Consider the following 15988-nt stretch of genomic DNA (forward strand, 5'->3'; position numbering starts at 1 on the left):
CTTCTTTTGAGGCCGTTTTCACGGCCTCTTTCTGCTATTTTTCTCTTGAAGGCTTGCAACGAATGCTGACCGTGTGGAGCGCTCCATCAGCACAGGTTTCCACGTGTTTATTACTGCCCTGTTACGGTGTCTTTTTATTATTCGCTTTCCTGGGACACGCTGCGTATTTTGCATATGTGCCAGTGAACACTGCTTCTTCCTGTTATTTCCGCTTCTTGTTACAGTTGCATACGACGTCAGACGAATTCAGTCAGTAATTGGTGCACTTGCACGTTAAACGAAATTGCGAATAGTAAAAATATTGGGATGGATCAGTTCTGCGAATTTAAAGTAGCATGTTGCCTAGAAGCGCACGCTTTTGCCGGTGCCTGCTACTCAAATTTGTCAGAGAGGCGGTTGTTATTAATTCACTATTATTTAGCCAAAACTGAAAGAGAAAAACTGGGCATGCAAACGCACACGTGTCTTAGCTTATGTTATTATTTCTTCACTTCGTTGTGCCAGTACCGTTAAGTTTCGGTAATTCTGCTTTGATGTCGAAACCGCTGTCATTACTGGAAGCATTGTGTACCCGTAACAACATTTGGCTCCCTTTTCAGGGATGTCCACACCAAAGCTCAACGATGCAAACAGAAGAAGATGATGTCTGACGCATGCCATCAGGCTGGGAGAGCACACTGTGGCGGTAAGAAAAAAAAGCGCCTGAAAAACTGCCCCGTCATCACGGAGAGCAGGAGACCTACTCCAGCGCCGACTGCCGAACCAGAGCCGAAAATGACAGTCAGTCAGGCCCCGGAACAGAAGAAAAAGAAGCGGCGAAATCGCAAGCGCAGATTACTATCAAGCACAGAGGGACCAGAAAGTTCAGACTTGTGTAGTGATGTTGTAAAAAAGCCGAGGCTAAGCAGCGACAGTGCAGCAGAGCGCACCGACAGCAGCATGGTGTGTAGTACCAGGAACCACAACTTTCTCTCAGACAGTGCTGCTGGAACAAACCCAAAAGACACACCATCCACAGTGATCAAGCACTACGCTGACACAGCTGTGGCACGTGTGAACAGTACTGTGAACACCAGTGGTCCAGCGGAAGATGATGAAGAGGATGAACGGCGCCGAATCAAGGCACACCTCCACAAGCAGCGCAAAGCATTGCCCATCTTCCCTGTGAGAAAAGAGTTGGTGCGGGTTGTGAAGCAAAAGGACTGTGTCATCCTTATAGGAGAGACTGCCTGTGGAAAGACGACACAGCTTCCACAGGTAATTTTCCTGGTCAGAGAGGGCTTGAGTTGAGTGGCTGATGGACTGCTTGGATGTTTTCTTTTGCTTACAAGCATGTGTAGTCTGTGTTAGTAATTCCATTGTGCTTCTTTGATGCAGTATCTCCATGCCACTGGCTTCACAAAACGAGGGATCATTGGCATTACACAGGTGTGGTAATAGTGGTCTATTTTACTGATGCCTATTGACATGTGCACTTGTTTATCTTTATGCTTTTTCTCTTTTGATGTGTGAAAACGACAAGTCTTTATTTTGGTGTGAATTGCTTTTTAATTACTGCTGTGTTGCCGCTCTCTTTGGTGGCACGAGTGTACAGCTCATACATTTAAGTGTCACTGAAGAGAAGTGACAATGTAAAGAAGTTAGCAGCAGCCTAACCCTGATCACTGTTTGAAATCACTGTGATATGGGATTTGGTGTGCTTGCTACATTTTGTAATCAGTGCTAGTGAACCTGTGATCAATAATCATTTACCACATTCTTAAACTTTCTTTCACCTTAGAATCTGTTAGCCTTGAGTTCTTGGGGTCGAAGAAGAAGAAACATTTATTCTGACTACAATATGGTTGACAGTATCGTCTGGTTCTTTAGCCTATGTGGGTAGCTTTGGATCTATAACATAAACATCAGCATAAATTACAATCCAGTGCAAACAGCAAAGATAGTTAATCTTATATAGATGAATTAAAGTGATGTTTTAATGATGGTACAATATTTGGATGTTTTCTAATGAAGCTAGGTACATCAAGTTGTGTTTGAGCAGCGTAATTAAGCTGGATCCATATAGAGGGCTGTGCTGCCCCTTGGTTAGATTAGTAACTGCCTCATAAATGCTCCCGGGCAAATTCTGAACTGCAAATTCACAGCTGGTACTTTCAGTATCCAATCGAAGGCTATAGAGTGGAAGGTAGATACTCAAGCAGCTCCTAAGCTCCTTGTTGCAGAAATCACTGAGAACCATTATTAAAGCATCATGACTATCCCAGCTAATTGGCACTGTCCTCTGCTTTATACGAATCGAGGTGACAGCTGCAGCATAGGAGTGTTAGGTATGAAGTGTTGTAGGTCAGTGATAAGAGATTATAGGGCAGCATTGTCGGGTTGCAGTTATAGATCAAACCATGCAGTTTGAAGGGCATTTATGAAAGAATTACAGGCAATCACCTCTATTCAAACAAAGAGGGTTGACACCAGTACAGCAGCATCAAACCGGTCTTGCAGGAAAGCCAGTTATCCGATTATTCGATTCACTGGTTATTCGAATTTGAAAAACGGATAACCAGAGTGATTGGTTATTCGGTTGGTTAGGTGGTTATTCAGTTAATAGTATCTAAATATTCGGATAGCCGGATATTTCCTCTTCTGTACTTGTGCCAAAATATTTGCAGTTATTATTCAACGACTCGTGCAAACCCCATATCTACCGTTGTTAACCTCGTTACCTTTCCCTTTTAAATTTATCATTTGGAATTGCATTGTAAATGACCTAACCGGTTATTTAAATCGGATGCCCTGAATATCCATTTCCTCAAATCCAGATAACGGGTTTTCGAGACCGTATTCACTTCTCTCTGATTAAATCGAATAGCCAGTTTGACAGATATTTGCAAGCACTTGTTGAGACAAACGTCAATATATATATATTATGAGTCGTGTCGCAGATCCTGGCATAGCTTAGTTGTTTACAGCTTCGCAATCAGCTGCTGAAAACAGTCCAGGATCAATCATAATTCAAGCTAAACATAATCAAGGAACCTAAATAGACAGAGATATTTATATGGCTGTTGCTACAGCAATAATTACGCTGGCTTGTGCAACTGGTGTGGACACAGCCTGGCAGCAGAGTTTTCGGTGATTTGCTCAAAACAGTGTACTGGCATTTTTTGACATCAAGCTAACGTGTCCAAGCCAACCTCTGCTGTCTTCTATGGCTTTAAATTTCTTTCATTGTTACATACTTTGCTTACTCTTTCTTTACTGTGACAGTACAAAACGTCTTTTGTCATAGCCAAGAAGAGTGGCTGCAGTCACAGTTGCCGACAGAGTTGCCATGGAAATGGGCATCGAACTTGGCGGCTTGGTGCGTAAGTCCTTGCCTTGTACAATGGCATCACACTCTAAACTTTCTTTAACCAACATTTCTTGGTCCTTTGTAGGTTGGTTACTCAGTTCGCTTTGACGACACAACTAGCAATGCTACCAGGATCAAGGTGCCTGCATTTTTTGCTTCTGCTGCATCTGATTGATTGCATGCAGGTTTTCATTCTTTCTAATATCATTGGCCGCATTGCAGCAATCGGTTGCATGCTTGACCGATGATGTAGTTCCCCCTGTTCTGCAATCTGCAAATAGAATTTAAGGGTTCCCCTACGAGTAAGCTGTTGTTGTTACATTGCAGTACCTGACTGATGGCATGTTGCTGCGAGAGGCCTTATTAGACCCTCTGCTTCAAAGGTAAGTGGCACAATGACCAAATATTATTTTATTGTTTCAGGCTGCAAGTTTACTACAATAAGATAGGAATGGATCTTCCACAGCACATCGTTCTGAATTGCAAATAACCCCCTTCACATTTATTCTTAATTTAGTAGTTGGGGGAGGGTTGGAGGCAGTAGCTATCAAAGGGACATTCCAGTTGCATTAGTGGCAGCAGCATATGTTATCGCCATCACTACAGCGGCTCCCTGGTGAGATAATAATCACATGATGTCAGCAAAATAAAATGTAAAAAGAAAAAGTACCACAACCAGTCTTGAACCTATCACATTGCCACCTTGGAACTTGTGTATCAACCGGCTGCACTACTCTGATATTGATAGAACACAGATGCAAAAATAAAATTAAGGAGGAGGAAGTGCAATAACAGAATACAAAACGGGAAGGAGCCAGGACCATTATTTTCTAGAGGCACATAAAGCTTAATTTCAGATTGACAGTGATGCACAATTTGTTTGTGTGCTACTCTGAATGTTTTGTGCAACTGAGACTGTTCTTTCTTCGTTTCTTTATCTTTGGTGTGGCTTTCGATTACTACAGATACGCAGTTGTGGTGCTAGATGAAGCTCATGAAAGGACTGTGAACACGGACATCCTCTTTGGTGTGGTGAAGACTGCTCAAAAGGAGCGGCAGCGCTTGAGCATGGCTCCACTGAAGGTACCATGCTAGCTTTTCTTTCATTGTTGTTTACCGACGAAAAACAGTTAGTGGCACACTCGCTGCTCTGTCATGCTACTGGATGCTAGCATCGGCATAATCACTATGTTCTCATGGCAGCAGGTTGCTTCACATTAAACATATTGTATATGAATGTTTGAACTACTGTTTTGGAATAACATTTAATTTGAAGAAAAACATGGGAGATTATGACAGTATACTGATACAACTAATTTAGCGTAATCATACATGCTATCATGAATTCTTGTCAGAAAAGTCACGCAGGACATTCGTTCATCTCCACTACAACGTCAGTTGGATATTTCAGTAATTAAATTCAACGGCTGTTGATAGTAACCATCACGCAAAAATAACCTTGTACCACTCATTGGGTGCACGTTAAAGAACCCCAGGTGGTCTAAATTAATCTGGAGTCCTCCATTGTGTTGTGCCTCATTATCAGATCGTGGCTTTGGCATGTAAAATCTAAGAAGTTATTCAATTTAATTTTAAATTTTGATGGTAACGATCTTAAATAAAGTATTAAATTATTCTCACTTGTGTCTTGGTAAATATATAAGTTCCAAGGGCAAGGCTGCAAAATAATGATGCCTGATAATGGTGTACAATCAGTGTATTTTACCAGTGTTGACATATGGGGCAGAAACTTGAAAACTGACAAAGAAGCTTGAGAACAAGTTAACGACTGTGCAATGAGCAATGGAATGAAGAATGCTAGGCATAACATGAAAGAGACAGAAAGAGAGGGGTTTGGATCAGAGAGCGAATGGGTATAACAGATATTATAATTGGCATTAAGAGAAAGAAAATGCAGCTGGGCAGGTCACGTAATCACGACTCTGTCACGTAACAGAGTCGGTGCCAAGAGAAGGGAAGCGCAGTCAAGGACAGCAGAAGACTAGGTGAATCAAGGAAATTAAGAAATTCGCTGGCACTAGTTCGAATTGGTTGGCGCAGTACAGGGGTAATTGGAGGGGCCTTCGCCCTGCAGTGGACATAAAATAGGCCGACAATGATGATGATGATGATGATCAGAAGGGTGAAAGACACACATTCAATAAAAGTACACATGAGGCATACAAACACTGTTGCCTTTTGTCAGAGTTCCCAGTTGTAGACACAAGCTTTAATTTTCAACACATCATAAGGATAAAAAGCTGGGCGAGTTGGTATATATTCATTTTGGTACTTGTGCAGCGAAAAAAATGGGAAAAAGGAAATGCATGTGTAGTTCGGCCTGTCCGGACAGGCCGCCGTTGGAATATGAACCTGGCAGCGTTTAACGCTAGAACGTTATCTAGTGAGGCAAGTCTAGCAGTGCTATTGGAGGAATTAGAGGGCAGTAAATGGGATATAATAGGGCTCAGTGAAGTTAGGAGGCCGAAAGAAGCATATACAGTGCTAAAAAGCGGGCACGTCCTGTGCTACCGGGGCTTAGCAGAGAGACGAGAACTATGAGTCGGATTCCTGATTAATAAGAATATAGCTGGTAACATATAGGAAATCTATAGCATTAACGAGAGGGTGGCAGGACTTGTTGTGAAACTTAATAAGAGGTACAAAATGAAGGTTGTACAGTTCCACGCCCCTACATCCAGTCATGATGATCAGGAAGTCGAAAGCTTCTATGAAGACGTGGAATCGGCGATGGGTAAAGTCAAAACAAAATACACTATACTGATGGGCGACTTCAATGACAAGGTAGGCAAGAAGCAGGCTGGAGACAAGGCAGTGGGGGAATATGGCATAGGCACTAGGAATAGCAGGGGATAGTTATTAGTAGAGTTTGCGGAACAAAATAATATGCGGATAATGAATACCTTCTTCCACAAGCGGGATAGCCGAAAATGGACGTGGAAGAGCCCGAACGGCGAGACTAGAAATGAAATAGACTTCACACTCTGCGCTAACCCTGGAATCGTACAAGATGTGGACGTGCTCAGCAAGGTGCGCTGCAGTGGCCATAGGACGGTAAGAACTCGAATTAGCCTAGACCTGAGGAGGGAACGGAAGAAACTGGTACATAAGAAGCCGATCAATGAGTTAGCAGTAAGAGGGAAAATAGAGGAATTCCAGATCAAGCTACAGAACAGGTATTCAGCTTTAACTCGGGAAGAGGACCTTAGTGTAGAAGCAACGAACGACAATCTTGTGGGCATCATTAAGGAGTGTGCAATAGAAGCCGGTGGTAACTCCGTTAGACAGGATACCAGTAAGCTATCGCAGGAGACGAAAGATCTGACCAAGAAACGCCAATGTATGAAAGCCTCTAACCCTACAGCTAGAATCGAACTGGCAGAACTTTCGAAGTTAATCAACAAGCGTAAGACAGCTGACATGAGGAAGTATAATATGGATAGAATTGTACTCTCAGGAACGGAGGAAGCCTAAAAGCAGTGAAGAAGAAACTAGGAATTGGCAAGAATCAGATGTATGCGTTAAGAGACAAGGCCGGCAATATCATTACTGATATGGATGAGATAGTTCAAGTGGCTGAGGAGTTCTATAGAGATTTATACAGTACCAGTGGTACCCACGACGATAATGGAAGAGAGAATAATCTAGAGGAATTCGAAATCCCACAGGTAACGCCGGAAGAAGTAAAGAAAGCCTTGGGAGCTATGCAAAGGGGGAAAGCAGCTGGGGAGGATCAGGTAACAGCAGATTTGTTGAAAGATGGTGGGCAGATTGTTCTAGAAAAACTGGCCACCCTATATACGCAATGCCTCATGAATTCAAACGTAGTGGAATCTTGGAAGAACGCTAACATAATCCTAATCCATAAGAAAGGGCACGCCAATGACTTGAAAAATTATGGACCGATCAGCTTACTGTAAGTTGCCTATAAACTATTTACTAACGTAATCGCAAATAGAATCATGAACACCTTAGACTTCTGTCAAGCAAAGAACCAGGCAGGATTCCATAAAGGCTACTCAACAGTAGACCATATTCATACTATCAATCAGGTGATGGAGAAATGTGCGGAATGTAACAAACCCTTATATATAGCTTTCATTGATTACGAGAAAGCGTTTGATTCAGTCGAAACCTCACCAGTCATGGAGGCATTACGGAATCAAGGTGTAGATGAGCCGTATGTAAAAATACTGAAACATATCTGTAGTGGCTCCACAGCCATCGTAGTCCTCCATAAAGAAAGGAACAAAATCCGAATAAAGAAAGGTGTCAGGCAGGGAGATACGATCTCTCCAATGCTGTTCACAGCGTGTTTACAGGAGGTATTCAGAGACCTGGATTGGGAAGAATTGGGGATAAGAGTTAGTCGAGAATACCTCAGTAACTTGCGATTCGCTGATGATATTGCCTTGCTTAGTAACTCAGGGGACCAATTGCAATGCGTGCTCACTGACCTGGAGAAGCAAAGCAGAACGGTTGGTCTAAAAATTAATCTGCAGAAAACTAAAGTAATGTTTAACAGTCTCGGGAAGAGAACAGCAGTTTACGATAGGTAGCGAGGCACTCGAAGTGGTAAGGGAATACATCTACTTGGGACAGGTAGTGACCGCAGATCCAGATCATGAGACTCAAATCATCAGAAGAATAAAAATGAGCTGGGGCGCATTTGCCAGGCATTTTCAGATCATGAACAGCAGGTTGCCATTATCCCTCAAGAGAAAAGTGTATAACAGCTGTGTCTTACCAGTACTCACGTACGGGGCAGAAACCTGGAGGCTTACGAAAAGGGTTCTACGTAAATTGACGACGACGCAACGAGCTATGGAAAGAAGAATTATAGGTGTAACGTTAAGGGATAAGAAAAGAGCAGATTGGGTGAGGGAACAAACGCGAGTTAATGACATCTTAGTTGAAATCAAGAAAAAGAAATGGGCATGGGCAGGACATGTAATGAGGAGGGAAGATAACCGATGGCCATTAAAGGGTCACAGACTGGATTCCAAGGGAAGGGAAGCATAGCAGGAGGCGGCAGAAAGTTAGGTGTGCGGATGAGATTAAGAAGTTTGCAGGGACGGCATGGCCACAATTAGTACATGACCGGGGTTGTTGGAGAAGTATGGGAGAGGCCCTTGCCCTGCAGTGGGCGTAACCAGGCTCATGATGATGATGATGATGATGATGATGATGATGATGATGTGCAGTTCTCTTTGCATTGTCCCTGTTTCTTCATGAGCACTTCACAAATCACAGGATGAATCTTTTCAACTTGTTAGAACCATTTAGTGCATCTATACAGGTAAGTATTACATAACCTGTTCAACTCCATTTCCTTTTACCTCAACTAGAATATCAGTGATCCACAGTGTACATGTAATCTGTATTGCTATCTTTATATCCCGTAATGTTTCACCTACTATCAAATGCATAGAACAGGCAGCCAGTGGGGAATCGGATGCCATGTTGAATGAATGCTATGGGAAAGAAAGAACAGCCAAGGGTAGCGGAGAATTAGATTAGTGACAATATTAGATACGTTTGATACGTGATGCCGTGAGGTAGATTCAGTTTGCATGAGATGGGAGTTATTGGGTCATTTCCAGTATTAGCTTATCTTGTGCTGAGCACTTAAGGACAACACAATGTATACTCTTCATTGAATATTGAAGCTGCATGTGCCGTTGCACGTTCCTAGCAGTGATGCAACGTCACTCTGCTGCCTCTGGTTAGCCCTGACTTTTTTTAGGCCTACTTAATTCTCTGTACTTAAGGACAGTAATGATGTAGGTAAGTAGGTGCATTGAAAGTCAGGGAGGGTGTTGCTGTGTACTTAAGATTTAAAATTTAACCTTGTGTTTTTGGCATGTCAGACTCAAATGAAGCATTAGGCTGTGCACATAATGACACCTATTGAGTTGAAACTATGCCATGCTTAAACTAGGAAAGAGGAGAGACATCGAATACTCAGAGGACCACAACCTGGTATTACCTGTAGGATTATATCGTCCCCTGTGCCCCACCTAAAGATTTGCATTGTCTTTGCTTCTGTGGACCTGCCAAAATGGGCTAATGAATACAAAGGCATTGGTGAGCTGTAGATATTGGCAATACCCATTTGCTTCCAGGTGTATCATTGTAACTAGTTATGTGCACTCTGAAGAAATGGCAGCCTTTATAAGTTCGTATTGACACACCTTAGTGACAAGATGGATACAAAGGTGGCAGAAAATTTTGATGCCAAGTAAACTGAACACCCTTTTCTAAATTCCATTATTTCATGTGATGCGTCATCACACAGATTCAGCTGTCTTGCTAAATGCTAATCTTGCTTACTCCTTTCGTTGCATGCAGATTGGGGTGCTATGTACTTGATGCAGTACATTCAGGATATTGTAAATGTTAAGTGGCTGAAAGGAATCTTAAGTTATAGAAAAATTCTGCAGATCCCACAGACTGTGGAAATCGATGTAAGCAAAGCTTTCTGCACAGTTTGCTTGTTGATGATAGTTTGCGATGATGCTGACAGCGAATGTTTAATTTCTTCACATCACCTTTTCCCACTCCCGCTATCCCCCATATATGGGAACTGCGAGCGAAGAGTGGAGTAGCTGTCATTCACTCATTTTATGGCTGCATTGGCTCTGCCTCCTCACCCCCCATCCTCTCTACCATTTTATCTCCCCTCTGGACTGTTGCATGTTAGTAAAAAGTTAACAGCTGCAGTTTTTGCTATGTTTTTGTGGTGTGTCACAAATAATTACAGCTGTCAAGAGGGTGTTGTGACAATACCCAGGGAGCTCCAGAAGGCATTGTGCACATGCAATGCGATGGAAAGGTCCAAACGAGCTTCTTGCATTGCCTTTTCTCTCTGCCACGCTCCTGCCATGTATGTGCGTGCTCTGCACCACCTTCCAACCTAGCATACAAGAGAGCAGCAGCAGCAGTGGAAAAGTTGAAGGAAGGAGCAAAGAAAACTTCACTTTAAACTAGTATTGACATGGTTTGCAGTATATACTGGAATGTACAGTCGCGTGCAATATGAGTTGCAACACAGTGCCGATGTTCAAAAGGACACCAAGACCATACAGCGGCGCCGACATTGGAATAACTGGAGGAGCAAACACCCTTACAATTACTCCTATTTATTACACCAAGTTTTCGTATGTAGGCGCCGCCGTTCAGTCTTGAGGGCCATTTTAAACGCACACCATGTTGCAGCTCATATTGCACGTGACTGTACATTTCAAACCACCTGTGCTGTCGATCATGGCGCTAACAATTATGATTTTTTCTGAGCCTTGGAGTAATTCTGATCAGGTTTCAGTTCACCCTATTTCTCTACAACCTATTCCTGATTTGTTTGTCCTTACAGATTGTGGTAATGTCAGCCACAATGGATGTCGACCACTTTTCTCATTATTTCAACAATGCTCCTGTGTACACGCTCGAGGGGAGACAACATCCTATTGAGGTGAGTTCTTTTCTGCTAGGTGTGTGCTTTGCCCCATCTACCTATGTTGGTCAACAAGTAAAAGGAAAATGGAATTTGCTATTCATTTTCTGGTGTGTAGAAGCATCAGCCAATACTCATGCAGTAGCAACAGTGCTTCATGTTAGTTCTTTAATGGATCACTCGATCATGTCGTAATATGAATAGTTGTGGATTAAAAAAAAATGCTGCTTTCTGGATCAGTCCAGCACACTACCTTAAGGAGTGGTCCATGAATGGCACACACATCTGTTCCTACAGGGCAATAAATAGTAACGTTAATCTTGCAAATGTGTGCTATTGCTGAATGTGTTACAGGGGGCACACGCGGAAACGAAAATAATAATATGCAGTTGAATAAACAAGCTGGGAAAACAAATCCACCCAGCTCCGGGTGTACATTCATTCAATGTGCGATTAATTTTCTCGAGTTAGCTTTGTGTCCTTGCATCAGCGCATGTTGAGAGTGTGAAGTATTGTAATGCTTAGAGCAGTTAGTTGTTTATATGTACACATCAAAGTAGACAAAATTCCCAATACAGTCGAAGCCACTCTAAACAGTATTCAAGTGCTAAGAAGATCCAAGTGTTATAAGTGGGTGGCATGAGAGAAGCAGAGGTGACAAATGTGGAAACATTTTAATTAGGCAGAAGGAAGTACAGTTGAACCCACTTACAGTATTACCAGTTTTAACAATACTCAGATGTAACAGTGAGTAGCTGCCCCACCACACACTTTTGTGTCTGTATTATAATAAAATTAACTGCTTACTGCAATGTTCCCATGCCGCATTTTTTTATTGGCTGTAACTGTTACATCTGGCTTCTGGGCGTCTACACTGAAAAGAAAAGAAACACGAAATCCTGAAAAAGAAAGAAAAAAAAATTCACCGCCCCTTCCAATCCATGGAGATGGTCTAACAGCGAAGCTGTGTTAGTTACACAGAGTGTTTCATCATGCAAATCAAACTTCACAAGCAGTCTATGTTGTAAATCTTTTGTTTCACCATTCTTTCACCTCATTTTCGCTTTTGCATGCATCGCATGGTGAGCATGCTTCAGGAGTACTTTATTTTCTCCCAGTTTTTTTTTTTTTTTTTTTCCCGCGTGATGTTTGTGTCTGTGTTCTGTCGTAATTTTTTTTTTTGCTTGCAAGTTGCTCTGCCCGTTGGTCTTCCCATGGTCGTAGATGGGATGGAATGTGCGGAACCACTAATCCGAAGCTCCGTAAATTGGGCGCAAGGCTCATCACTGGAGATGTGGTCGCTGCAGTCATTTTGACGATTGATGTCTTTGTATTTCTTAATGAGGTTACACACATATTCGGCTGCGACTGAGAGAACATCAGTGGCAGTATGCCCGCAGTCCGTCGTCGTCGCTTGCATTCAGTGTCTCGAGTTTGCTCGGTGGCGTGGTTAGCAGCATCTGCCCGGCACTGTCACTTGCGATTCTTGAAAATTAAATTGCTTCAAAATTAAATCTGTCCATCACGTAAGACAATGAATGGCTCATAGCCCCATAAGCAATGGTTCATGTCCTCGTAAACATGACCTCCCCATTACGACAACAGAAGAGAAGTGAAATTCTATGCTGGAATGACGAGCAGCAACGGAGCCAGTTATGGAGGAAGACGACGATGCTCGGGCTGTTGCTCATGATGATAGTTTTAGTGAACTCCAAAAATGACGGCACAGGGTCCGCATAAACAGCTTCGCTGTAAAAAAAAATTCAGGTTGCTGCACCATCCTTTGTGCCATGCACCCCACATGGCATGCCTTCGTCGCGTCAACGCTCTCACATGCCTCTCTCCCATCTTCCTTTCACACCACCGACATGGACACAGTCGATTCATATATTAGAGGGGTGGAACGAAGACAACAAGAGGGACGCACGAGGCTGGTGATGCATGGGGAAATGCAATGAAGGCATGCCATGCGGTGTGCGCCGCAAAAACGTAGGTGTGGCAAAAGTGTGGGGCACGCAAGCGAGTGCGACAACTCCCTCCTTCGCCCCCCCTTTTTTTCAATCATTTCCCCCATTTTCTGCGCTCACACCCAGTTAATTGTTATAACTGATAATATAGTGTGGGTGCGTTGTAGTAAGTGCAATAGAACACATACAAAAGTTGAGGGTGCATTAGCTGCTTATAGTTGCTATATCCAATATATTGTTAAAAGCGGTATTGTTATAAGTGGGTATGGCTGTACATGTAAAACATTCACATTGCCAACACAGTGGCTTCACATGTGGATTAATGTCAGTTTTCTTTATTTGTGCCAGCAGTGTGTAGAACCCAATGGAAACTGACCCTTGCAACGTTTAACACTCTAACCCTCTCGAGTGAGGCTAGCTTAGCAGGACTCTTTGAGGAACTATCAGACATTGTTTGGGATATCATCGGCTTTAGTAAGATTATAAGAACTGGTGACGCTTATACATTGCTGAATAACAGACGTGTTCTATGCTATAGAGGTCTTCTAGATAAGAAGCAATATGGGGTAGGATTCCTAATTCATAAAAGCATAGCGGGCAACATTGACGAATTCTACAGCATTAATGAAATGGTAGCTGTAGTCGTAATCAAATTTAATAAGAGGTATAGATTAAAGGTAATACAAGCCTACGCTCCAACATCCATTCATGATGATGAGGAAGTAGATCAGTTTTATGAAAATGTTGAATTAGCGATGAGAAAAGTGCAAACTCAGTATGCTGTAGTAATGGGTGACTCCAATGCAGAAGTTGGGAAAAAGCAGGCTGGTGACCAAGCAATTGGCAACTACGGCGTAGATTCTAGGAACACTTGAGGAGAGATGCTAGTAGAATTCATAGAAAGGAATAAGCTGTGAATAATGAACACCTTCTTCAGGAAGCATAAGAAGAAAAAGTAGACCTGGAAAATCCCTAGGTAAAACAAAAAATGAAATTCATTTTATACTTTCTGCTGATCCCAGCATAATGCAGGATGTAGAAGTGTCAAGTAGGCTGAAGTGCAGTGATCATAGTTTAGTGAGGATTAGGATTTACCTCAGTTTGAAGAGAGAAAGAGTAAAATTGGTCAAAAAGAAACAGGCCAACCTAGGCGCATAAGGGTAAAAGCAGACCAATTCAGACCAGGACTTGCAAATAAATATGCAGCCTTAGAACAGGGACATGAAGATGACATAGTGGTAATGAATGAAACTGTAACTAGGCTGGCTTCGGAAGCAGCATTGAAGTGGGAGGTAAGGCACCAAGGCAACCAGCAGGCAAGCTCTCCCAAGTAACAAAGGACCTAATAAACTACAAAGAATGAAAGTGCCCAACTCAAAAGATGAGATAGAATTTGCAGAACTCTCAAAACGGATCAACAAAGAGAAAATAAGGGATATTTGGAATTATGATGTGAGAAAGACTGAGGAAGCAGTAATAAATGGATGCAGCATGAAATCAGAAAGGAGACTTAGCATAGGACAAACCAAGATGTATGCACTGAAAGATAAGTAGGGTAATATCATCAGCAATCTCGAAGATGTAGTAAAAGCAGCGGAAGAATTCTATACTAACCTGTACAGTACCCAGAGCAGCCACGATACCTCCATTCGAAGCAGTAATGAGCACGTTACAGAGGCTCCTTCTATAACTAGCGATGAAGTTAGAAGGGCCTTGCAAGGCATGAAACGGGGAAAAGCGGCAGGAGAGGATGGAATAACAGTCGATTTAATCAAAGATGGAGGAGACATAATGCTAGGAAAACTGGCGGCTCTCTATACGAAGTGTCTATCGACTGCAAGGGTCCCAGAAAACTGTAAGAATGCAAACATTACATTAATCCACATAAAGGTAGATGTTAAAGAATTGAAAAGTTATAGGCCCATTAGCTTACTCTCAGTATTATATAAAATATTTACCAAAACGATCTCCAATAGAATAAGGGCAACACTGGACTTTAGTCAACCAAGGGAACAGGCTGGCTTCAGGAATGAATACTCTACAATGGATCACATCCATGTCATTAATCAGGTTATTGAGAAATCCGCAGAGTACAATAAGCCCCTCTTTATGGTTTTCATAGATTATGAAAAGGCATTTGATTCAGTAGAGATACCAGCAGTTATGGAGGCATTACCTAATCAAGGAGTACAGGACACTTGTGTAAATACCTTGGAAAATATCTACAGAGGTTCTACAGCTACCTTAATTCTGCACAAGAAAAGCAGGAAGATACCTATAAAGAAAGGGGTCAGACAGGGAGATACAATCTCTCCAATGCTATTCGCTGCATGCTTGGAAGAAGTAATCAAGCTATTAAACTGGGAAGGCTTAGGCGTAAGGATCGACGGTGAATATCTCGGCAAACTTCGGTTTGCCGATTACATTGTTCTATTCAGCAACATTGCAGGCGAGTTACAACAAAAGATTGAGGACCTTAACAGAGAGTGTAAGAGTGGGTTGGCAAGATTAATATGCAGAAGACAAAGATAGTGATGAATAGCCGGGCAAAAGAACAAGAGTTCAGGATCGCCAGTCAGCCTCGAGTCTGTGAAAGAGTACGTTTACCTAGTTCAATTCATCACAGGGAACCCTGATCATGAGAACGAAATTCATAGAAGAATAAAAATGGGTAGCTTACCATTATCATTGAAAAAGAAGGTGTGCAATCAGTGCATTTTACCAGTGCTGACATATGGGTGTAACCAACAGTTACAACAGCCGTTTCTACGAAAAGTTAATTTATTCTGGGCAAACCTGTGCCCGTCAACAAAAACCGACTGAATACTCAACAGCAACAACAAACGTTCCTCGAGCTATGCTTCTTCGAACATCGTTCTCTTTGTCGCCTCCTGTTGCGTGCCAAGCGTCCGATTCTCGCGCACGAGCCGCCTGTCTGTCAGCACTCGCCCAGCGTTGCCTTAAGGTGCTTTGCTGGATGCTCGCGATGTGGTGGCTCTTTGAAATGTAGTTGGGATGTGTCGGTCATCTTTTTCTCCTTGCAATGCTGGCGGCATTAGCCCCCTCCAAAGAAGCGTCGTCCCGATGCGTAGAAAAGGCCTAGAGAGGCCAACTGCTTTAAAAGGAGAGTGGTCAGAGGGTGGCCGGTGCTAGGCTTGATCGTACGTGCAACTTCCGTTAATGCCTTTCATGGTATGG

At 42.6% G+C, this 15988-nt stretch overlaps 2 protein-coding genes across 4 annotated transcripts in view; both read left to right on the forward strand.

The window, feature by feature from the left end:
- LOC142572366 (uncharacterized) overlaps window positions 1–884 on the forward strand; it is a 103372-nt gene extending 102488 nt beyond the window's left edge. For all 3 annotated transcript variants that reach the window (XM_075681441.1, XM_075681443.1, XM_075681439.1), the window contains one exon: window positions 600–884. In XM_075681441.1, coding sequence (XP_075537556.1) covers window positions 600–650 — 51 coding nt within the window. In that variant the 3' untranslated portion in view covers window positions 651–884. The remainder of the gene's footprint in view (window positions 1–599) is intronic.
- LOC142570375 (ATP-dependent RNA helicase DHX33-like) overlaps window positions 775–15988 on the forward strand; it is a 71330-nt gene continuing 56116 nt past the window's right edge. Inside the window, exons 1-6 of the mRNA XM_075678764.1 lie at window positions 775–1257; window positions 1378–1428; window positions 3287–3358; window positions 3435–3488; window positions 3677–3732; window positions 4315–4432. Coding sequence (XP_075534879.1) covers window positions 775–1257; window positions 1378–1428; window positions 3287–3358; window positions 3435–3488; window positions 3677–3732; window positions 4315–4432 — 834 coding nt within the window. The remainder of the gene's footprint in view (window positions 1258–1377; window positions 1429–3286; window positions 3359–3434; window positions 3489–3676; window positions 3733–4314; window positions 4433–15988) is intronic.

Source organism: Dermacentor variabilis, chromosome 2 (assembly GCF_050947875.1).
Source record: "Dermacentor variabilis isolate Ectoservices chromosome 2, ASM5094787v1, whole genome shotgun sequence".
Taxonomy (NCBI): domain Eukaryota; kingdom Metazoa; phylum Arthropoda; class Arachnida; order Ixodida; family Ixodidae; genus Dermacentor; species Dermacentor variabilis.